Source organism: Trachemys scripta, chromosome 2, assembly GCF_013100865.1.
Source record: "Trachemys scripta elegans isolate TJP31775 chromosome 2, CAS_Tse_1.0, whole genome shotgun sequence".
Classification (NCBI taxonomy): domain Eukaryota; kingdom Metazoa; phylum Chordata; order Testudines; family Emydidae; genus Trachemys; species Trachemys scripta.
In genome coordinates this window covers 46,781,965-46,805,690 of record NC_048299.1, presented here as the reverse complement: position 1 = coordinate 46,805,690, position 23,726 = coordinate 46,781,965, and the positions used below count along the sequence as shown (strand labels likewise).

The 23,726-nt window shown below is 42.6% G+C and overlaps 1 protein-coding gene across 3 annotated transcripts in view; it reads right to left on the bottom strand.

The window, feature by feature from the left end:
• Window positions 1-1,549: 1,549 nt before the first annotated feature.
• DYNC1I1 (dynein cytoplasmic 1 intermediate chain 1) overlaps window positions 1,550-23,726 on the bottom strand; it is a 245,094-nt gene continuing 222,917 nt past the window's right edge. For all 3 annotated transcript variants that reach the window (XM_034760492.1, XM_034760494.1, XM_034760493.1), the window contains exon 17: window positions 1,550-2,469. In XM_034760492.1, coding sequence (XP_034616383.1) covers window positions 2,359-2,469 — 111 coding nt within the window. In that variant the 3' untranslated portion in view covers window positions 1,550-2,358. The remainder of the gene's footprint in view (window positions 2,470-23,726) is intronic.

Below are 23,726 nucleotides of genomic sequence, written 5' to 3'. Positions count from 1 at the left end.
AGAGGCAACACAGTGCCTAGAATGCAGGATTTATTGGACTTTCAATTGGAAGCCCAATAGAGCTCACCCTTGTTTTCCAATTTTGTGTACTCAGTTGGGCGTGCAAGGGGCATCATTTAGATGTTCTCTCTCTGACTTACCAGTGCAATTACATTCGATGTCTAGTGCATCTTCTGCAAAAGGATGTTTGCCACTCAGGGCAGGATTCCATAGATTGGAACGGGGGGGAGTGAAGATGTCAAACTCTGAAGTGCTGTCTGCTGCTCTGTTGGGCAGGACCAGTTTGTCTATTTGGTTAGCAAGTACTGCAAATAGCTGCATGTGGCCATCTAATAGGTAGGGCCCTACCAAATTCACAGCCATGAAAAACACGTCATGGGCCATGAAATCTGGTCTTTACTGTGCGTTTACCCTATACTATACAGATTTCATGGGGGAGACCAGTCAAATTGGGGGTCTTGACCCAAAAGAGAGTTCACAAGGTTATGTTGGAGGATTGTGGTATTGCCACCCTGACTTCTGCACTGCCTTCAAAGCTGGGCAGCTGGAAAAGCGGTGGCTGTTGGCTGGGCATCCAGCTCTGAAGGCAGCGCCCTGCCAGCAGCAGCACAGAAGTAAGGATGGCATGGCATGGTACTGCCACGCTTATTTCTGCGCTGCTGCCTGCAGAGCTGGGCGGCCAGAGAGTGGCAGCTGCTGACTGAGGGCCCAGCTCTGCAGGCAGCAGCGCAGAAGTAGGCATGGCAATACCATGCTATGCTATTCTTACTTCTGCACTGATCCTGGCAGCGGCGCTGCCTTCAGAGCTGGGCTCCTGGCCAGCAGCCGCCACTCTCCAGCTGCCCAGCTCTGAAGGCAGCGCCGCCCCCAGCAGCAGTGCAGAAGTAAGCCTAGCAGTAGCACAACCTCCTCCCTACAATAACTTTGCGAACCCTCCCCCCCACACACACACAACTTCTTTTTGGGTCAGGATCCCTACAATTACAACACCGAACTTTCAGATTTAAATAGCTGAAATAATTAAATTTATTATTTTTTAAAACCTGTGACTGTGAAATTGAGCAAACTTGACCTTGACTTTGGTAGGGCCCTACTAATAGGACTAGAGAAGGGAAGCAGTGGCTTCCATGCAGCACTACCATGCAGGGAAGCAGTGGCCAGCACATCCCTCAGCTCGAGCCACTTCCCGCAGCCCCATTAGCCGTGGTTTGCCATCCCAGGCCAGTGGGAGCTGCGATTGGCCAAACTTGCAGACACGGCAGGTAAACAAAACGGCCCGGCCCACCAGGGGGCTTACCCTGGCGAGCCGTGTGCCAAAGGTTGCCATAGCAGTTGTATGAGCATTCTGCAATTCTTGGAAGTCACATGTTCCCAGTGCATCGCCAAGGTCCCATGTTTAACATGCTCTGAAGTGTTTATAATGTGCCCATCTAGACACTGAAATATCAACCTTTACCACCACCTACTCTGCCATGATTAAGGCTACGATTTTGTCATGGAGGTCGTGGAAGTCATGCTGAGTACTGCTGGCCCAAAAGGATTAACCACGTTGCTCCAGAATAAGTTTATTGGCAATATTGGTGTCATACTCAGGAACCACAATTCTTTGTCAGCCTGTTAGTGTTACCATGACAAGTATCAACGACCAACTGTACGTGAAATATTGTTAAAGTGCCTAGAAGTAATAGGCATTTTAAAAAAATCATTCCATCCACTCAAACAAATATTTATAGATTTTACATCTTTAGTATTTGAATGGTAATGTAGCCTCTACAGCAGCACAGAGACAATGCAGTGCTCTCATTATGCACATGCTTTAGGATCATTTATTTTAATGCTTTCAAATAAATATGTTCCATGCAGCACACCGCAATAAATAAGGAGCAGCAACTTTTGTATAGTACATCCATTCATAATGTAAGTCACCATGTGAAACACCACATCTAAAGTCTTTGGCCCAGTCCCATATCATGAAGCACACCACATCTGCACATAATCATATCTGGCTTCATATGGATTTAATAGGACTATGCCAGAAGTGCATGTGAGCACAAGTTTAACCAGGGTTTCTAGCTATTAAATAAAGCTACTAAGTAGTTAAAAGGCAACAGCTAAACCCATAAAGGTTTGATTTGTCTTTTCTTTCTTACGTTTCAGACAGAAATATAAAGTATGGAACAGTTCTGGAGATTCTCAGCCTTGTATAAAGCGCAGTGTGATTAACAGGGAGCTCTCTAAGCAATGCTGGCAGGGACACTGGCATCAAAAGCCACAGCGATACTGATTTGACACCGAAAACTGGCATACTCAACAGGGAATAGATGCTGCGCTAGACAAACAGTGGCAACCTCCTTTTCTCTAGGCAGACAATTCTACAGTCCCTTCCTCTTCACTGTCCGCTCTGTTGGCACGGATTTCAACCAGTGTCCGAGCAAAACGGGTCCATTCGTCATTGTGTGGAACAGCGAGCTGGAAAATAAATGAAATGAAAGGGTGAAGTGGGTATGCACAATAAGAGAATACTTCGCAGTGCAAAGATAGTATCTCAGGCCCCAAATCTGCGGGCTTGACTCATGTATAATTCCTACTAGAGTCAATGTGAGTTGTGTGTGATTAAGGACTGCAGCATGGGGCCCTCGCAAAAGAACTCTGTGGTTTACTTCTGCAGTTGTAAAGCAATGACCTGTTTTCAGGACAACTTTATCATCTCCCTCTTTAGAATCAGTTGGAAATAATTGCTGCATTTAGAGCCCATTTCTCCAGTCCTTACCTGAGTAAAGCGCTAATCTGACATCAATGAATTTTTTGTCTGAGAAAAGGCTGCAAAATTTGGTCCTGCAAATGTTTACACACATGCTTAATTTTACAAAGGTGAGTTATCCAAAGAAGTCAATGAGACTATTCCTGAGTATAATTATATGCACGATTGGGGTCAAGGCCCCAGATTTGTAAAGGTAATTAGGTGAAATCAATGGCAGTTAGGCCCCTAACTACCTTTAAAAATGTAGTCCTAAGTGCATATGATAATACAGTCTCTAGGTAAAGAATTCTACTGTTCTAAAGTTCATTGATATTGGAAGTATTAATCTAAATAAATTATGCTTACTTTAGTTTCCCTCCTCAATGTTAAATAAGTTACAATAAGAAGAAATACATTCTCATAAAAATGTTAAACTGCTCAAGCAGACCAAGTAAATATTGCTTTACTGATCTGATTTTTAAAGTCATCATGCAATGTTCTTTTCCATTTAATAGTATTAATCGTTTTAGTGAAGACACATCACACATTAGGCTCCAAGAGGAACATGTAATCCAGACAGCTAAACTTCCAGACAGAATGTTTTAGTGATCTAGCAAAATAATGCTGCAGACCTTTCCAGTTTGATCCAACATTGCAGTTCCTGAGCGAGAATGCAAAACGGGATTGATACAATCATGGAAAAATTAAAACAACTTCCTGAACATACATTTTTATTGACTCAAATACCGGAAAATGGCAACAAGCGTCTAAATTAACCATGCATGTATTTGCTGCTGTCTTAAAGCTTGCGATCTTTCCCTGGAAGGTAGCATGAAAAAGGAACTGTTTACAGACATAATGCAGCTTTTGGTACTGAAAAAGGAACTATTTAAAGACATGAAGCAGTATGGAACACTAGGTTGGCTGCTAGCATATAATAAACTGAGTTACTGTTTTATGCACATTACACGAGGAACACTTTGCAGGCTAAGAAAAAGTAAGCCCATAATGGATCCAGTCTATAGTGTCCAATATGCAATTGATATAGGCTCAACTGAGAGCTTACTACTTTTTTTTTTTTTTAAGTGGCAAATATTATTCACACTTAAGGTAGATTTCATTAGTTTAGAAATAGTAGATTGCAGAACTTTAACAGGCATTTTTTTGGATGACAAATAGCTTAACCAGTCTCTCAATATGCCCAGGCAATTGTCAATATCAATGGAAGTTGAGAAAAAAGGGATATTCTGTGTACTAATGTTCAAGGCCCCAATTGGGCAAGCATGTGAGTAGGAGTCCCATGTGGATGACCTTCACAGTCTAAGTTAATCACCTGTGTAAGTGTGTGCAGGGTGAAGCCTTACTGCCTGATCCAAATCTCACTGGAGTCAATGAGCGGCTTTCCAGCTACTTCCGCTTTGGATCCGGCGCTAAGGCAGGAGGCAATTAAACATTGAATATTTGGAAAAATATGCTGAAGTTTAAAAACATCCACGTATTCAAACCATTCAGCTACCTTATGAAAAGTGAGTTTACAACTATAATTCTTTTTCTATGTATTTTGATTATTGGACTTTGGTTAAATATTTATTTAGTTTGTATTCTTTGGCAGTAGTCTTTTGAGGAAAGCTATCTTAGCTCATGATAATACTGAATGATAGATCAGTGTGCCTTTGCTCACAATCTATTTTTGCTACTTTTAACCCTGACTCGCTAATATCCATTTTTTGCATATTTTCTCCTTGATTTTAGTATTATGAAAGCACTCAGGAATTGAGTCCGGCGCTCAAGACGTAGCAGCTTGAATTAGCTGTCTGAAAGCATTTACAGAAATTGATTTATTCTTATTTTAATTTGAAAGACAAATCTCCCCTCTTTGAAAATACTATATATGATTGGAGGAAATAGAAATAAAAGCTAAGGAGCAAGGATGCAAAAACATCAGCACTGAAAGCTTGATCATGACTACACTCCCATAGAAGAGATGATTTTACGAGCTAAGTCACATTCGATACCCACAGATATAAGATCAGAATAGAGCCTAATACAGCTGCAGTGTTACACAGATCAGCTGTTAAAAGCTTTGCCACTGAACCCACTGCCTACTGATGCTTCTTTCATAAAGGGTTTCATTTTCTTGCAGAGCATAATAGTGTAATGTTATTAATATGTTGCATCAAAATATGAAAAGAGCCAAATACATACTAAAACACATTAAATAATGAAATAGGGACAATTCTGTCCCCATGCTTTTTTGAGTAACAGCCACGTTGCAACTTAACTGAACAAGCTAAAGAGCATTATTTTGTACCATACAGGTCAGGAAGTGAATAGGTAAAATTACATTGGAAAAGAAATAAAGACAATAATGAATTTTAATAAAAAATTATACATTCATAGAGGGTAAGGCCAGACCATTATAATCATAGAATATCAGGGTTGGAAGGGATTTCAGGAGGTCATCTAGTCCAACCCCCTGCTCAAAGCAGAGCCAATCCCCAGACAGATTTTTGCCCCTGATCCCTAAATGGCCCCCCCTCAAGGATTGATCTCACAACTCTGGGTTTAGCAGGCCAATGCTCAAACCACTGAGCTATCCCTCCCCCCATCTAGTCTGTCCTCCTGCACAACACAGGCCATAGAATAAATAAATGTCAGGCTGTCAAAACAACTTTGTTACAAATTCTCACTACTCATAGAAGTAAGCACCACCTTGAGCAAAAAGTGTTTACAGGGTCAGACTCTTATTTTTAAATTTGCAAAATCACCTCTTCCCAAAACCCAAACCAAACGGACTGAAGTACATACATTTACCATACAAAAGTAAATAAAAGAAAAGTTGGTGGAACCATCCAGATGTACATATGCAATAAATGAGAATGATACATGAGCTTATTACTACAACTTTTGTCCTTCATCTCACTCCACTTATTGCCTGTTCATTTCATTTACAGAGTCATGTCTGATGTTAGGGCCCAGTCCTGCAAATAAAACTGTTTTCAGGGTGATGTCCTTACAGTGGAAAGGGACAGCGGTAGGGAAAAGGGTTGAAATCCTAGCCCTATCGAAATCCATGGCAACATTTCCATGGACTACAGTGGAGCCAGAATTACACTCCATGTCTTTGGGTTTGTTCTATACAGTGATGGCCACAAGGTTGGTTGCTGTATAAACAAATAACTACAATGATTAAAAATGAAGATCTGCAAAACCAACATTGACTTGGAAAAATATGCATACAACACCCATAAATATCCATACACATTTTAAATGCATTTGTTTGGGCCATGCACAGAGCCCTTTTCCAGTCATTTCCAACAATCGAGTTTTACTTGCACCAAAACAAAAGTCATGGTTGGCTGTCGCATTTGATTTTGAAATGCTCTCTCTCACACACACGCACACACAGCCAGAGAAAAATTAGGTAAGAGAAGCAACACCATGTGGCTTATGTGATCAGTTACAACTAGAGATGGCCAACTTTTTTCAACGTTTCTGTGAAAAGCTACAAGATTTTTATCATTAAATATTTCACAATTGTTGCTATTTTCTGAGCCCCCCCCTCCACTTACAACAAAGCAACATCACTAAATTGTTCAAATAGTCATGTGTATTACACAGTAATTTCTAAAAATGCTAGTCACTGAGTATATTTGGATAATAAAAATATTAGCATAAATTGCCATCAGCCTATGGCTATTTTGTGAGCAGAAATAGAAAGTAAATGGTATCTCTCTAGGTTCTTAGCCCCTTCATGATGATAAACTAAGCACCTCCTATGAGCACTTAATTGACTAAATTTTTTACTTCACTCTAGCCTAGCTAACAATAATGTTACATTTATAAATGGTCAGCTAGCAATACTAACAACAGAAGTTGGGTATTTACAAATGAGTGCGAAGGATTTAGTCATACATTGCCCATTAAAGTATTGAAAGATTGGTAGAGATATTTCAAAGGTGATTTAGCTACCTGAGACCTTAGGCCTCAGTCCTACAAACACTTAGGCATGTGTCGAATGTTATGTACACAGGTAATGAGACTGCTCATGTATGCAAAGTTACACATGTGCTTACTTGTTTGCAGGACTCAGGCCTTAGATAATCTGATGCGGCTGAATTTGGGATTAAATTTTGCTTTTGGGTGCAGGCATTCAACTAGGAGGCCATACTTGGCCCTTTCTGTTTTTCTCAAACTATAAGTTCCTTGCTATGTATAGCATGCATCTTTCAGCATCACAAAAACCATTTTGTTTCTAAACGAAACACTGATGAAAAATAGTCCTTGTTTCTACTTCTGTAACCTAAATAAACCTACATTATTTTTAGCCTATTGAAACCCAGCCCTGCTTGACTGATACGTACCTATGTATCAAATGGACTATAAAGATTCCAACCTGTTTCTATCCGCTGTTTAGCAACTGAGCTGTGTCTCAAACCTTAGGGATTATTTTTTCCACCAGCTCTACCACTGTGATTTCAGATAAACAGGTTTAAGTTAAATTGCATCTTCGATTCAGCAAGAAAACATGCATTGGTGGGATGTTTCCATACATTGAATGGTGGTAGATGATGGATTCTGATCACTTCTGTGTCAGCAAAAAAAAACAATTTACAAAATCAAAGTCTCTTCAGGACAACCTCTTACAACTCCTTAGTCTCCAAAACCAATGTAAAGTAAAGCGAGTTCAGCCGCAAAAAATGATTCCTGCTGTGAGGTGCATGCAGGAACTTACTAGCAGCAGCCCCATCTAATATGGAGTCACCAGGGATGTGGATAGGTAATTTCAGAACACTGTGAGCCAAATTCACTCTATTTTGGAGTTGTACCAGCATAAATGTGGCTCTGCCTGTACTTAGAAGATTTTACTCTCACAATCTCAGGCAGTTTGTGCCAGCATTAACCCTATATCCCCCTATGTTTCATTCTAATCAAAGAAAATCTGTATCCGTGTGTCTCAGGCTAGTGGCCTCAGGCAGCATGGTGGTAAAGTGTAAGTCGGAGCGGAATTTAAGACAAGAACGAATAATGTGGCACTGCTAAGGTAGCGTGGCTCAGACTGAAGGCAAAGATACGGCATTCCTTTCCCTTCTCTGACATGCCACAATCTCTTCTGATTGTAGGAGAATGGAAACTGCACATATCCACCTGCAGAGTTTCTTTAATCCTTTCATCCAAGGTGAGGATTTCCCCATCACCATGTATGGCTGACCCCCATAGCTTCCACCCCCTAAACATGAAGGTTCCCCAAGATATCCCCAAAACAAGCTGTGTTCATGCAGAGTTGTGTCCTGTGGGCTACAGAGGAGCTGTGCTACTAGGAACTCCCTTGACAATCGCTGTACTTAAAACCTCACATCAGAGACAGCAAAAACCATAGCTGGGGGAAAAATCAGCACCAATTCCTGCACACCTTGTAACCTGTGCCACCTTGCCCAGGGTGTTCAGGGCATGGGAACCTGGCAACTCCTTCCCCCTTCACTTGGCCATGGAAGCTAAACACTGTGGAATCCCTATGGAGCGTCAGGTAGGAGCATGCCATGCAGGCAGCACTTCCAGCTTTTGCATCCCTGCCCTGGAGCAGTGGGAACAAGATCCCTTCCACTTTCCAGGGGACATGGAGGCCTGTGTTTGCTAGTTACATTTAATTTAAATGATTAAATCTCATGCTTTAATCTATGCACAGCGGTGTTGGGTTTACAATGGCGCCATGGAGCCTGGCCTATGCTCAGAAGGGGCCCCGCCCTGCTCTGCTTGCACTGTGCCCTGAGACCCCGCCAGCCCGCTGACTCCCCCCCTGCCCTGTCCCCCACTTGCTCCTCTCAGCCTGCCCACCATCTGGCCAAGGGCCTCCTCCACTCCCTGGTTCCCACCTGCTGGCTTCTCTCCGCCTCCGGCTCCGGGCAGTCTCTGCTTCCTATCACCTGTGGGGCCCCACCTGTCTCCCTGGAGCTGAGCTGCCTGGGACTGATGCAGAAGCCTGGCCAATCTTGGCCAGTTGCGGGGGGCGCAGTGGGGGCGGGGGCACTTGGCCGGGCACCTCCAGGCAAGTGGGTCCTGACGGAGCCTGGGCCTGGCTGATTGCGCCACTTCCGAGGGGCCGGAGCTATTCCCCGCCCTGGCAGCTCAGCTTGGCAGACACAGTCACCGCCTAGCAGGGCCGATGAGTGGGGCTGGGAGACAGGGTGTGGGGGAGTGGGTCTCTCGAGGGTCTCGGCGTGGGGGGTGCTGCACTGTAAGGGGGTGGGGAAGATCTCTGTGTGTTGGGGCACTAGGGAGTGGGGGTTCTGTGTAGGGTGCTGGGCAGTGCATTTGTGGCAGGGTCTGGGGGGGGTTTGGGCCAAGGGGAATTGGGGGGGGGGGTTCCGCTGTTGGGCAGGGGGGCTGTATGGCATGGCATGGGCCTACCCCCGAAGGGAAGGGGCACGCTGGCAGCACAGGGCCAGGTGGGCCATCGTGCATCTGGCAACTGCTGGTTTGTAAATAGTGCCCTCGCACTGGGCTGGGTGGAGCGGGGCCTCCTGTGCCGTGCCATGTTACCCCTGGCTGGCCCCTCACTCTGAGGACCAACCCCCCCACACCATGCTCCATTGCCCCCATGGGGGGCCCACAAATAAGTTTGGCACCGGGCCCACAAAAGGTTAATCCGGCCCTTTTTCCCAGCTGTGGCACCAGCCATTCGTTGGCTAAGCTAAGAGTCAAACTGCCTTTTGTTGTGGACTGCCTGTGTTCATGGACAGTGAGCTTGTGCACAGCTAGCTGTGGTGCTGAACTGCTCAAGGATGTCTCTGACAGGAGAATTTAGCCCTCCTGAATACATTTCTCCCATTGGAGCAAGTCTCTCCAGTGTCTGTCCTTGCATCCCCTGCACATAGGTGTAAAAACAGAATCCTAAAAAGATCATTTCCCTCCACAATATATAAGCTACTTTCTGTATGTGCTGAACGTAATTAGTTATTTGATGTCTTTTGCATCTAAGGGGCCAGATTCTGATCTCAGTTACGTGGTAGGAAAGCAGAAACTTTCACCATGTAATGGAGATCAGAAACTGGCCTGTATTTTAAAATATTTTAAAGTATCGTTTATGAGTTGTGGTTGGGTTTTTATTGGCGTCTTTCCCTGCTTCTCTGCCTTTATTCCTACAAGAGCTCTCTTTACAAAAATCTCAGATCCAACATGGACTAAAACTATACTGAAATTCACAATTCAACTTTCTCATTTCTAAACCACTTCAGACCAAATTATGCTTGGCTTGAAAAGGACTGGTTAAAACATTTTGAAGAGTGGCTAATTAAGACATGAGGAAAAGTATTCAGGTTCATTTTAGTTTGATTTGTCAAATACAATAAGTATGGTAAGATAGTTATAATGACTAAGATGGTATGCTTCAGAATGAATACTTTGTGTGATTTATTGGCATCATTATAATCTTTCAATTTGATGGAGTCATTTAAAAAAAACAAACCTCTAACCACAAGAGAATATTACTTTGTTTGTTCTAATAGAATGCTATCCATATTATCATATAAAATGAAGTGCTGTCTTGAAAAGAATTCATTGTAAACACTTTGTGAATAGAGTTCCCTGAGAAAAATATTAAGATGATAAAATGTAAATATTACACACAGTGTTCTAGCTAGATATTTTAGATAATTTTTTTCTAATTATTGTTCCAATCCTGCATTCTATGTGAAGTGTAGCATTTTCAGGATCAGGCCCAGACATTTAGAAATAAAAAGTCCAGACAGTTATAATTCCCTAAGGCATCCAGTCCGATCCAAATGCAGTCACTAAGTATTTTATCACTGATTTCAATGCTGCACGTCAAAGCGAAAATAATATCTACATATACAAGCATTTCTATGCACACACATCCCCACCTATTTTGGCCCTGTGCTTGCCCTACTGAACTCAGTTGCAAAATGCCTTTGATATTTTTCTCAAGCATATGTATATGTGTGTGTGTTTGAAAAAGGTCTATATTTTTCCAGTCCACTCCCTATGATTTTTTTTTCAATCAATTTTAAAATATGATTGAAAAATGTCTATATTTTTCCAGACAACTCCCTATGCCACACACATGGATGGAAACAAAGTGGGAGGTAATACGCAGTGAAATGGCCACCAATGTAACCAAGGGCACCTTTTTTCACATAACTACAGTACCACTGTATTTAACTCTTGGGAGAGCCTAGCATCACTGTTAACAATGGATGAAACCACTGGCAAGAATTCAAAGCCAGCATACTGCATGCAGATGATTTTAATAAGATATAGTGTTTAGACCACAAAGGATACACTCCAGTATAGCTCTGTATATATTTGTTTACTTAATTGAAGGACTGAAATACCATAAGCAGCCTAAATACTGGATTTATTTTATGCACAGACGTCAGTCTAGTGTCACAGACACAGTACACACCAGCCTTCTGTGAAGTTCATTACTTAGCCCTCATCTAGATTAACGTCTGCTATGAGTTACTTCCAGCAGGAGCTGATTTAACTAGTTCTGTACTAGTAAAAAAAAGGATTAAAGATTAGATTACACAACAAAAATACTTAACCTCTATCTTCCCACAGAAATAGAATATAACTTATGTGAAGTTTGATTTTCTTTCTGTAAGTCAGAAGTAATATCTTTTAAGTTATTATTTGATTGTACATTTTGTTCTTGATATAAAACACAACTTTTTAAAAAAAATTATAGTTTTTGTGTGACGACAATGATCAAAACAATTTTTTTCTTTCTGTAAAGGGCTTAGATCTTAAACTGAACATTTGAATATTGATTGTTTAAACTTAAACTCCTCAGTCTAACACATAGCCCTGTTGAAGCAACACTAACATCTAGGAAATACTCAAACATCGGCTGTGAACTATACGTACGTTACACACAAACAACTACGTTAAAAGAGTGTTGAAGTTGCAAAGCCAAGCACTTGAAAGGTAGGAAATGCCAGTATTACGATTGCCCCCTTGTGTATATGAACTATGCTATGGTCTATAAATACATTACACCCCACACTATTTTCTCCACAGTACCACTGTCTTATTCAGTGTACGGGCTGGATGATGCTCACTGAATTAGCAGCTATTCAACATTTTGCTATCTCATCACTGGTCGATACGTGGCCCCAGGTCTTATTTACTTCACTCTATTCGTATTACTGTCCTTAAAGGCTTTTCTGTGGCACTCAACATTTCAGTATCTGAGTGCTTCACAAATATTAATTTACTTTCACCGTCTCCATGAGATGAGGTAATATTATCCTCATTTTATATACTGGGAATGAGCAACCTAAAATGGGAGGCAGATTATCCCACATCTCTACTGCAGGATTCTTCTACTTTCCTCTGAAGCAAATGGTGCTGGCCACTGTCTGAGACAGTATATTGGGCCGGAGGGACCTCAGTCTCAACCAGAATGGCAATTCCTATATTCCTAACTGACACACGGAGATATTAAGATCAAAAGTGTCCATTAACTTTGTGTACCCAATTTGACATGCCCAGCATCTGCTTTTTCAGAGTACTTAGCACTATAGAGCACAGGGGTTGGCAACCTTTCAGAAGTCGTGTGCCGAGTCTTCATTTATTCACTCTAATTTAAGGTTTCGCAGGCCAGTAATACATTTTAAATTTTTAGAAGGTCTCTTTCTATAAGTCTATAATATATAACTAAACTATTGTTGTATGTAAAGTAAATAAGGTTTTTGCTAAATTGGCCTTGCTAAATTGGTCTCCCTTGCTGCATGGCTATTCTAAAGCAGGGAGACACTTGGGCTTTTCAACAAAAGAAGCTGTGATATTTTTTTTTTTTAAACCTGGGCAAAATGAAGTTCTTTCCCCTAATCTCAAGCTTGGAAATGGCTGAACCATCTTTCCAAAAAAGTTCAGCCTGAAACAGATGCCAAGCATGGAAAATTTCAGCCTGAATAATTGGTAAAGTTATAAACAATTGAAAACTGAGAAGTGTCGGGCAACATTAACGATAGCCAGCACCACCAGCTGCACCTATAATAGCAGCTTTGGTTCAAAGTCTGCCATATACACTTACAAAGATCTTACATCCAAGGTCTCAAACAAATTAACTTCCAAGCTGTAGTTTAAAACGGATTCGCTTCTGTTATTTTTAAGTGACATGATGAACACATTGACATCCTGCATTAGTATTGTGCTATGGAGAAAAGGGTTGAACAGCCACTAGGAGATAGGCTTATAGGTAGGAATGTTCCCTTGGGTCATTTTTTTTAAATCTCAGGCTTGTCTTATAATCTCCTGATTTTTAAATTAATATGAACCTAAACAATCTCAATGACGTCAGTGGGCCTAGTCACGTGGGTAAAGGAGCAGGTGAATTGTGCCTGCAGGAATGGGCTCCCAGCATGTGCATTGCTTGGTTTAATTTTGCAGGGGAAGGGTGTGCAAACTGCTGTCAGCATTTAACAGAAGGCAAGCCCCCTTACTGAGCCCATCGAGCATAAGTGTAAAGGGGGCTCTGACATGCAAAAGGTGGAGGATAAGGCTTGCAGGTCGACCCAAGTGAAACTGTGGGGCTTTCGCCACCTATTTCAGGGCTATTTTCTCCATACCTGCACTTGCTTCCCCTGAAATCTAGGAAGTCTTCAATGGGAGTGGGAGAAGGCTCAGAGTTTACTAGGCCTCTCCCCTCTAAACAGACACACATACAGCATCTAATATGAGGCTACTTTAATTACGTTTAATAGCCAGTCACTAAGTATGTGTGTAAGAGGGACAACATCACAGCGTCATCTGTCTTCTACAAGATCCTCAGTTCCAGTTCAATTCCAATTTTTCAGTGTTGCCAACTGCTGCAATTTTAGTGCAAGACTCAGGATATTTAGTGTTTTTTCTTGAAGTCACAAATCCTGAAGCCACGTAACTCTCAGCATTCATGTAAAGCTCATTAGGATCTCAGCATTCATTTAAAAAAGGATGTTTCTAATCCTCAGGGTTGCAGAGGAAAGCTTCAAAAATGTGAATCCAAAGGGCTCAAAACCAGAAACCAAATAAACCCCAACAGCTATTATTTTTTTAAAATCTCATGATTTTGGGCGAGGGAGGGCTGACAGGATTTTTGAATGCTTGGAGTCACCCATTCTGGAGATTCAACTCAATGGGCCATTAGGGATGTAAATATCACCCTCTGTGCCAACAGGGACAGCTGCAATGGAAAGAGGATTTGCCGCTGGGGTTCTACTAGAGGAGAGCAGCTTGAAATTCAGGCCAAGGCCACCTAGAAAAAGAAATTAATCATGCATCTACTGGCTGGCCTGGCCCCATCCCACTGCAGGCCAGCGCTGTCCTTCCCTGCTGTCCAGCCTCCAGGCACATTAACTGTGAGCGTAATTAACCATTGGAACAATTTACCCAAAGGTTCTGGGGGATTCTCCATCACCAGAAATTTTGAAATCAAGATTGGATGTTTTTCTAACTGCTCCATCTTAAACAGAAATTATTTTGGGGAAGTTCTATGGCCTGCATTATGCAAGCGGTCAGACTACAACGGTCCCTTATAGTCTATGAATCTATGGCTCAGTCTAGGGTTCCTAGTTGAACAGGGATTGTGGAGGCTTTTTCCACCACTTCTCAGCTTTCAGTGGACTCTCACCTGACAGGGGTCTGCAAATGAGTTCTACTGTCACAAACAAACCCAGCCTATTAGGTGTGCAGTACTTTGGGTTTGCATGAGAACTGCTGCAATTTCCTAGATTTCATTTCTTTGAAAGCATCACCATGAAGTAGCTGATTTTTGTTTTAAAGACACACTGCTGTTCTTCAAAGTACACTATATAGACACCGAACACACACCAATACAATACAGCCTGTGGCGCTGGCAGGTGGAGTGCTAGCTCATGCCAAGGCCCTGGGCCTCATTGAACATTGACAAATGCATAGCCGGAAACCAGTCTGCTCACCTGTGTGGTAGTATTGTTGAAATAAATATGAGAGTTATAAGAATGTATTTAGTGTTCAGATTTTATAGGATGCTTGTAGGATGCTGCATGTATTAATCTTATGTATAATACCTGTACCGCATGTTATAAGGTAATGTTTGCTCTGTAACTACAAAAAGGTTTGCCAAGTTTGTAATTTCCTCACAGTCAGGGAGAAGCATTACCAAGTGTGAAGTGCTAGTTTACCACAAGAGGTGTTATCTCCTCCCCAACAGAAGGTCTACCGACGTCAGACAAGCCATTCTGGACAACAGACTTTGTTGAATTGCTCCCGCCCACACACACCCTGAAGAGGGTATGTGCACAAGCCCATGTCCCATCTCAGCTTGAATTTTGGGAGAAGGACATAAAAATTCCTGTTAAGGAGAAATTTGTGTCTTTATGCTGTTTGGACAAAGATTCCTAAACATAAGCAAGAGAACCCCAAGCTGCTTGGCTTGGGTTAGCCCTAAAGGACATAAAGGCTTGCTTATTATAGAAGCTTCTATTACCTTTAGAATTCAAGACAGTGCCTCATTTGTGTGTGTTTACCTGCTTTAACCTTGTAAACAAGTCTCATTTCTTTTTCCTAATTACTAAACCTTTAGTGAGTTTGTTACAGGATTGGCTACAAGTGTTGTCTTTGCTTTGAGATCTCAGTACAATTGACCTGGGGTAAGTGACTCATCCTTTGGGATTGGGAGTAACCTCATTATTGTTGTGAGTTTTGGGGTAAGGAACCATCTATCATAAAGTCCAGCTTGCCTGGGTGGCAAGATAAACTGGAATCCCAAGGGGACTGTCTGTGACTCCGTGGTAAGACTGTTATAGTGCTTTAGGAGTTCACACTCGTTCCTGGGTTGGTGATATCTAACTATAGAACACCCAACAGTTTGGAGTTTTTGCCCTGCTTCTTGACAGTCTGCCCTGAGGTTGGCACTCATGGTCATGAGCCACTCCAGTCAGCCGGACACAACCTATCAGACAGAAAAATTAAACTTCAGATGTGCAACCTTAGCTGCTGGGTAGTGTAAGGCCCCGAATGTCTCTGCATCCTCAGCTGTGATTTTTAAGCTAAATGGCTCTTCTTCTAAATCATGAATTCAATAGCTTTGTACTATTAAATGTAACATAATTTTGCAAACCATAACTAATTAAGTAATTAACACCATAATTAAGGACTCCCTCAGAACCCAAATTGCTGTTGAATGTGGCAGGTTGAAACCACAGAAGATTAATCATACAAACTAACTCTTCTATCAGAAGGTTTATCTCCATGAAGCATTTATCCCCATAATGAGAGTGCATGAATACACTGCACACATACTAACATATATTTAAGTGAATTCAGCATGAAGTATTTTCCCATTGATACTCTGCATTACATACGAGCTATGCACATTTACCCAGTCTTCTCGTAAGCATTGGTGGGTTTTCCTAATGGAACAACACTATATTAGATTAAAACCTAACATTTAAAATAGGGCTTATGCCTATACATTCACAATGGTTTTTACAACCGGGGGGAGGGGGAGGAAGGGGAGAATCTTCCTGTGAATTTTTTTTATTCCTGTACACTAATTGATTATTTCAAGGTGCATGTTTTCACTGTCAGCATTCGGCTGCTCTGCTATATTTAATACAACTCACCCAGAGTCAGTGCTGAGGGACTGGAAACTGGGAAACATTGTACCTCCTTTACTCAGGAAAGCCTGGGACTGCATTATTTTTTCCACAGAGCCTCCCCACAGGATTTCAGGGCAGCCACAGCTGGGGAGCCACCACTGGGGCCTGAGCTAGTACAAATACACAGAGCCCCCAGAGAAAGGGATGTGTCAGGTTTGTAGCCAGCCCCACTGCCTTTTCTGCAAGGGGGCATATCTTCTCCCCTACCCTTCACCCCCAGGCTGGGTGATGTGGGAGGGTATCTGTGACCTTGCTCTTCCTCCTGCAGGTTTTACCATGGGGGACAGGATGACCCCCTCATCTATTCTCCCACAGAATCTGAGCACCTACTAGCAGTGCAATAAGCTACATGATGAACATCTGTCACATGTGGTTTGTTTGCTCTCCCTCTCCACAGGGGAGGATCTGGGTCTTTGTGGGGAAAATAGGAACCATGAGGCTGTTTTAAATGTGACACAATAACAAAAACACTTGGAGTTGAGCCTTTTTTGCTTCTTTATCATATAGCAAAAGGACTAGGGGATGTCTTCTTGTTTCATTATAGAAATCCAAGTCTTGTCTCCCCTGGCAAACTCTTGGGTGACCTAGTGATATGTTACATTTGGAGAACTGGTGACAAGTTACATCATAAGAGACTGAAAGCTGAGCAATTGAGAGTCAAAGGGCTTTTAATCCGACTCTTTAAAACCTGAATTTGTGGATGTTTTTGTTAATGTCTCTAACTCCAATACCTAGCTAACGTTTCAGAGAAAGGATATCTTTCTTAGAGATTCCAACTCCCTTCCTGCCAGTTAGGCATAAAGCTCACCTAACACATTTCCTGAGACTCCCAAGGAGTCCTCCAGCATAACCAGGCAAGTAAGAATTAACATTCCTCATATTTATATGGTAAATAAACAGTCATTATTGTTAGAAATCTCCATGCATACAAATTTCAAGTCTTTTTAAAGAAACAAAAACTGATATACGGGGCGCTGGAACAATTTGTACAGTGGGGGTGCTGAGACTCATTTAGCCAATCTGTAAACCCTGTATATGATGGAAAACACTTTGAGCCAGGGGTGTGGGAGCACCCCAGTTCCAGCACCTATGCTGATATAAATACAATTCTGGGTTTTAAAAAAGCCTTTGGCAGATCACCTTGAAAACAATGGCAGCTGTTTGAAGCTGCTCAAAGGTTTAGAACGCTAGGAGGAGTCTGCAATGGACGTGAGTCGGCAGGGCAGAGTGCAGGTGGAGCAGTAAAAAGGACAAATCTGGAAGAGGAAGGGAAACACGGTCTAGTGGATGGGGCACTGGACTGGACTGGCACTGAGGGTATCTAGGTTCAGTTCCCAGTCCAACTATACATTTCTTGTGTGCCTTTGAGCCAGTCACTTAAGCTACCCTGTGCCTCAGTTTCCCATGTATAAAATTAGAATATTTCCCTAGCTCAGAGGGGTGTCATAAGAACATAATCCATTAATGAGTGTGAAACTCTCAAAAACTATGCAGATGAAGGAAAGAGAGAGATTGAAGGTACAAGATAAATCACATTCTTTTACCATTTAAGATGTGGACATTACTCCCATATATACCCGCACATAAGTGAACAGATACAGATAAGTCCGATTTGAAACTGGAAAACAGATTTAAATGTTAAGTTTTAACTTAATATAGTGTTATTTTGCCACTGGGGAAACACCTCAGTGCATCCCAAGTAACCTAAGGTAATGAATATTGTAATGAGAAACACAAGTATTGGGTGATAATGACTGGACTCTGCGCTACTTAGATCAGCTCACCCCCTATGGAGACTACCAAAGCTTAAAGATTTTATCACTCTAGTAATCAGCAATGGGTAATGGCTTTCATAAAACACAGTAATTAAACTGACTCATTTCAAACCAGTGCATTTTTTTCATTAGGGAGTTCTTATTTTAGCTACTTCAAAAATACCTTTGTGAACACTGGATCCATCAGTCACTGGTGCAACTATTTCTATTCAAAATACAAATGAGTAGGCATGGGATGGAAAGCTGTTCTCTCACTTTTTCATATAAAGCAAATGATCATTGCCTAAGTGTAAGCCATATGAAAAGCATGCATTTGTTGTATCCTGTCTTTTCTTCCTCTATGACCCCCCCCTCTTTATTTTTAAGCCTCCAATTACATTACAACACTGGGGGGGGGCGGGATTAAAATGGTTCTTCAGAATTTTTCCCAGGAGCCAGTCTGGGTCATAGCTTGGGACTGAACTGGACTGATTTATCTGGGGGAGCTGGTACTTTTTTTTTTCTGGTAGCTGCATTCTTGAATTCCAGAATTCATTTTTAAAACCAATGCCACAATCAAGGCCAGCTTTAGGTCCTGCGGGGCCCGATTTGAATACCCAGCGGGGGTCTGGGTCTTCGGCAGCACTTTGGTGGGGGGGGGGGTCCGCTCCGCCTCTTCCGCGGCACTGAAGGATCCCCCCGCCGCCAAAGTGCCACCAAAGACCCGGAGCGGACCGCCGCTGGGTGAGTAAAAACAAATTTTTTAAAGGCGCCTAAGGCACGGGGCCCAATTCCGGGGAATTGGTGGAATCGGCCTAAAGCCAGCCTTGGCCACAATGAATTCCTGAGTCTGAAGAAAACCTGAAACAGCAGCGCTGAAAGAGATGTGAATTGCTCCTTTTATCTCAATCAGAAGTTAATGCTGAAACGTAACAAATATGATTTAAATATCACCACTGTTAATTATTTCACTGCTGATCAAAGCATGCAAGAAAGCAGCAAGATTATCTTTTTATGAAGATCTGCACAGTTTACTGTGAATGATTTCTCTTTTTGGTGTCTCCCCGGGGTGGAACTTGGTTTGTGGGTGGATTCTGGGGAATATCATGTCTTACTTTTCTCCAGTTGGACCCTGATTGCTACTGACCCTAACACTAACCTGTCTGATAACCCTGCAAAACAGATGCAACCACTGATATTTCCATTAGTTAATTAGTCTAATGAAACAAGTCATATGTGATAATAGGCCCCTCTAAATTACGACTTCAAACACTCTTTTAGATCATAATTTCTCTCCTTGTGTTGAAAATACTTTTTCTCTTTTTTTTCAAGTTCTATATTTTACTACCATCAACTAACAGATTATTGATTTGAAAGTTATAGCTATTTCCCAGGGGGGATAGCTCAGTGGTTTGAGCATTGGCCTGCTAAACCTAGGGTTGTGAGTTTAATCTTTAAGGGGCCATTTAGGGATCTGGGGCAAAATCGGTAGTTGGCCCTGCTAGTGAAGGCAGGGGACTGGACTTGATGACCTTTCAAGGTCCCTTCCAACTCTATGAGATAGGTATATCTCCATATATTTCCCCCCACCGCAAACAAAATCTGCCCCGAAAGGATTAATGGAAAAAGGAAATGGTGGAAGAGAAGCTGCTACAAACAACATTCTAACTCAACTCAGATAAGCAGCAAACATGAGAATATTTATGACAGCAGCGACTGTGTAATATCACAATGGAAGCAAGTTTTCTATAAAATATATCTAGTTAGGTCTATCAGTCAATCATCGGGGCATGTGAATAAATCTACAGTCAATGGTCCATGTTCTAAAATCAACTGTTACCATGTAGAGCCCTGGCTACTGAGTAAAGAAGCCGTAAGACTACAGAAGCTAAATTGATTCACGGTACATTTTACATACAGTCTTTTTAAAAAATATATCACAATTATAAGTCTTGTGGAAGTGAATATATTCCAATCTAACAGAAACTAGCATTCATAACAATGATTGTTTATATTCTCTGACTAAATTAAATAAGTTTCAGATCCGGTCACACTGAAACAATCTGCTTTTTCCCCCTCAATTTTTTAAGCCATCAGCTACTGATCTACAAGTTGTTCTCACAAACCACCACACATGTGCACATATATATGGATTATTTAAGTCTATTCTCCCCTGGAAGCATGTGCATGACTCCCATTAATGCTAATGGGCGTAAAACACAAGCATGGAGGAGAAAATAGACCCCTCACTGTGAAAATAAATGTGTTCAGTTATTTTCAGACAAGATGCCGAAATCAAACTAAAAGTACGTACTGTAAAAGATAACATTATCTGGTTTAACTGAAAATATCCGCATTATTTTTAACTCAGAGGTCATGGGCTCTGTCTCATCACCCATGTTTCTGCACTTGTGATGTCATAAAGATCATGGATTGATGACCTGTCAAAACAAAAGGGCCTTATCCTAAAGTCCTTACTCAGGCAAAACACCCATGATCTCAAAGGGAATTCTGACTGGAATGCTGGTTTGGGCCCTAGATCTGATGTTTGCAGATAGGCCATATGAGGCTCTCTCTAAACGCCATATATTTTAATTAGAAATCACAGATGCAAATTCTACTGCTCTCTAGAAGAGAATAAAAACAGTGATGGAACTAACAAGATAAGAACCTCATCACTTTCATTTGATATCCAAATAGATTTCCTGCTCTGTCCCAAGCTTGTCATGTCAGTTTTGTGTCCCAGTTCATTTGTGTAGGAAAAGTGGACTTTATTATTTTACGAAATATGATTTTAAACATTATTGTGCTTTTGGATGATGTTGTTCAACTCAACATATCTTCTTTTTTCAGTTCACAGATTCATAGATTCCAAGGTCAGAAGAGACATTGTGATCGCCTAGTCTGACCTCCTGTATAACACAGGCCATAGAACTTCCCCAAAATAATTCCTTGGGCAGATCTTTTAGAAAAACATCCCATCTTGATTTAAAATTTTTCAGTGATAGCGAATCCACTAGGACCCTTGGTAAACTCTTCCAATGGTTAATCACTCTCACTGTTAAAAATTTACATCTTATTGCCAGCCTGAATTGGCCTAGCTTCAACTTCCAGCCATTGCATCGTGTTATGCCTTTCTACGCTAGACTGAAAAGCCCATTTATTAAATATTTCTACCCCATGTCTTACAGACCAATCAAGTCACCCCTTAACCTTCTTTTTTGTTAAGACAAATAGATGGAGTTCCTTGAGTCTATCACTAATAAGGCAGGTTTTCTAATCCTTTAATCATTCTCGTGGCTCTTCTCTGAACCTTCTCCAATTTATTAACATCCTTCTTGAACTGTGGGCACAAGAAACCACCATTTAGGAACGTTATGGCCAATCAAAAGTAGCACAGTAACTCTTCACTTAACGTTGTAGTTATGTTCCTGAAAAATGTGACTTTAAGCGAAACGATGTTTAGCGAATCCAATTTCCCCATAAGAATGAATGTAAATGGGGGGGGCTAGGTTCCAGGGAAATTTTTTTTTGCCAGACAAAAGACATTATATACATTTTAAACAAGCAATTTAATACAGGTATTAAACAGTCTGGCAGCACCCCTATCAGCTCCCCTATGCCTCCTCCCGCCAGTGCCTCCTGCCCGCCGGTGGACCCCGCAGATCAGCGCCTTCCCCCTGCTCCCCCTGCCTCCTGACCACGGCAATCAGCTGTCTTACGGCATTCAGGAGGCTGGGGGGAGGAGTGAGGACCCGGTGCACAGCCTCCCCACTCCCTCCCCTGCCTCCTGCCCGCAGCAATCAGCTGGTTTGCGGCGTTCAGGAGGCAGGGGAGGGAGGGAGAGGCTGTGCGCCACGTCCTTGCTACTCCCCCTAGCCTCCTGAATGCCGCAAAACAGCTGACTGCTGCGGGAAGGAGGCAGGGGGAGCAGGGGGATGGTGCTGATCAGCGGGGTCCGCCAGAGGGCGGGTGGCACTGGGTGGGGTGTGTTCCCCAGCCGTGGACAAAGCAGGCAGCCAAAAGACATTTAACAACTTTAAACGAGCATGTTCTGTAATGGAGCAGGGACGTAAGATCGAAACCACGTTAAGCGAGAGGACATTAAGTGGGGAGTTACTGTACCTGGAATGTAACAAGGAGAAGAATAGGGTAGGTTTTAAAGACTGGGCAAATATGAAAAATATGGTATCTGACTATTTTTGCTGAATATATGTAGGATCTCTGCAAAGCAGCCTGCTGCCTTCTGAGCAATGTAATCCTAGAGACGCTTTCTACTTCAGAGCACAGTGTGCCCTGGCACTAATGGATGCTGATTATGACTCACTATAGTTAGGGATGAATTTTAAAGGGCCCATGGCCTCAAAAAATCCAGATTTCTCTGCTAACAGCTCTGTTTCAGAAGTCAGCCACTGAAAAAGAAGAGAGGAGCCATGCGGAACCCACTTGGACTGAGACAATTTAAGAAGATGGGCAGGGAGGGCATGTCCCAATAGGCCATAGCACAAGAGGGGAGGCCCCTCTTGTCCATGATATGCTGAAGAAAAGAGGAAAGCTGCTGAGGAGCACTCCTGCAATGGAGACAGTGCTCCTGATTAAGGGCCTGTTCCCATTCAAAGCAATAGCAAAGCTCCCACTGACTACACTGGTGCAGGAATGATCCCTAACAGAGACACTCAGATGCTCAGTGAGGAACAAATATCTAGACTTAGGCCTAGTCTTCACTTACCGGCTGGTCCGGCGGCACGCCATCGATGTTCTGGGATCGATTTATCGCGTCTGGTTAAGACGCGATAAATCGATCCCGGAAGTGCTCACAGTCGGCGCCGGTACTCCAGCTCGCCGAGAGGAGTACACGGCGTCGACGGGGGGAGACTTCCGGCCGCGTCTGGACCGCGGTAAGTTCGGACTAAGGTACTTCGAATTCAGCTACGTTATTAACGTAGCTGAATTTGCGTACCTTAGTCCGAAGTCCGGACTAAGTGGGGACCAGGCCTTAGAGTGGACGATCCATCCAGGCACTGTGAGGGCAAGAGGAGTTTAGATTAGAATTAGATAGTCCAATAAGTATAGAATTAGTGGGTTCTGGTAAGATTGTCAGCTTTGCTTTCTAAACACTTTGCCCTTACATTGGAGTTTAGTGACTCCTCCCAGTTGAGGGTGTCACGAGGGGCATTTTTTCCAGCCTTGAGGTTATTTGCACTCCCATGGTCTGTGTGGCAGGGTGAGGAGAGATGAAGGGAAAGGAAAGGAGGGAACAGCTAGGAAAGGAGGGACAGGACTGGAACGGCCAGGCAGTGAGCTCCTAGCCTCAATATGCTTTTCCCTACTGTATTGTCTTTCTTCAGCAAGCTTCATTATACTTCTGCATAAGGCAATCTGCCAGGAAGTCAGGGTCCACGGTTTGCTACAGTTTGCACCACTGACAAGGTTGCAAACATGTTTTCCTGGATCAGGCCCTTCTTAAGGGCTTGATCCAATAATGTCGTTGACTTCAACAGGAGTTAGATCAAGCCTTAAGTGCAGGGCTGGTGGAAGGATGTTTCGCGCCCTAGGCGAAACTTCCACCTTGCGCCCCCCCCCCCCCCC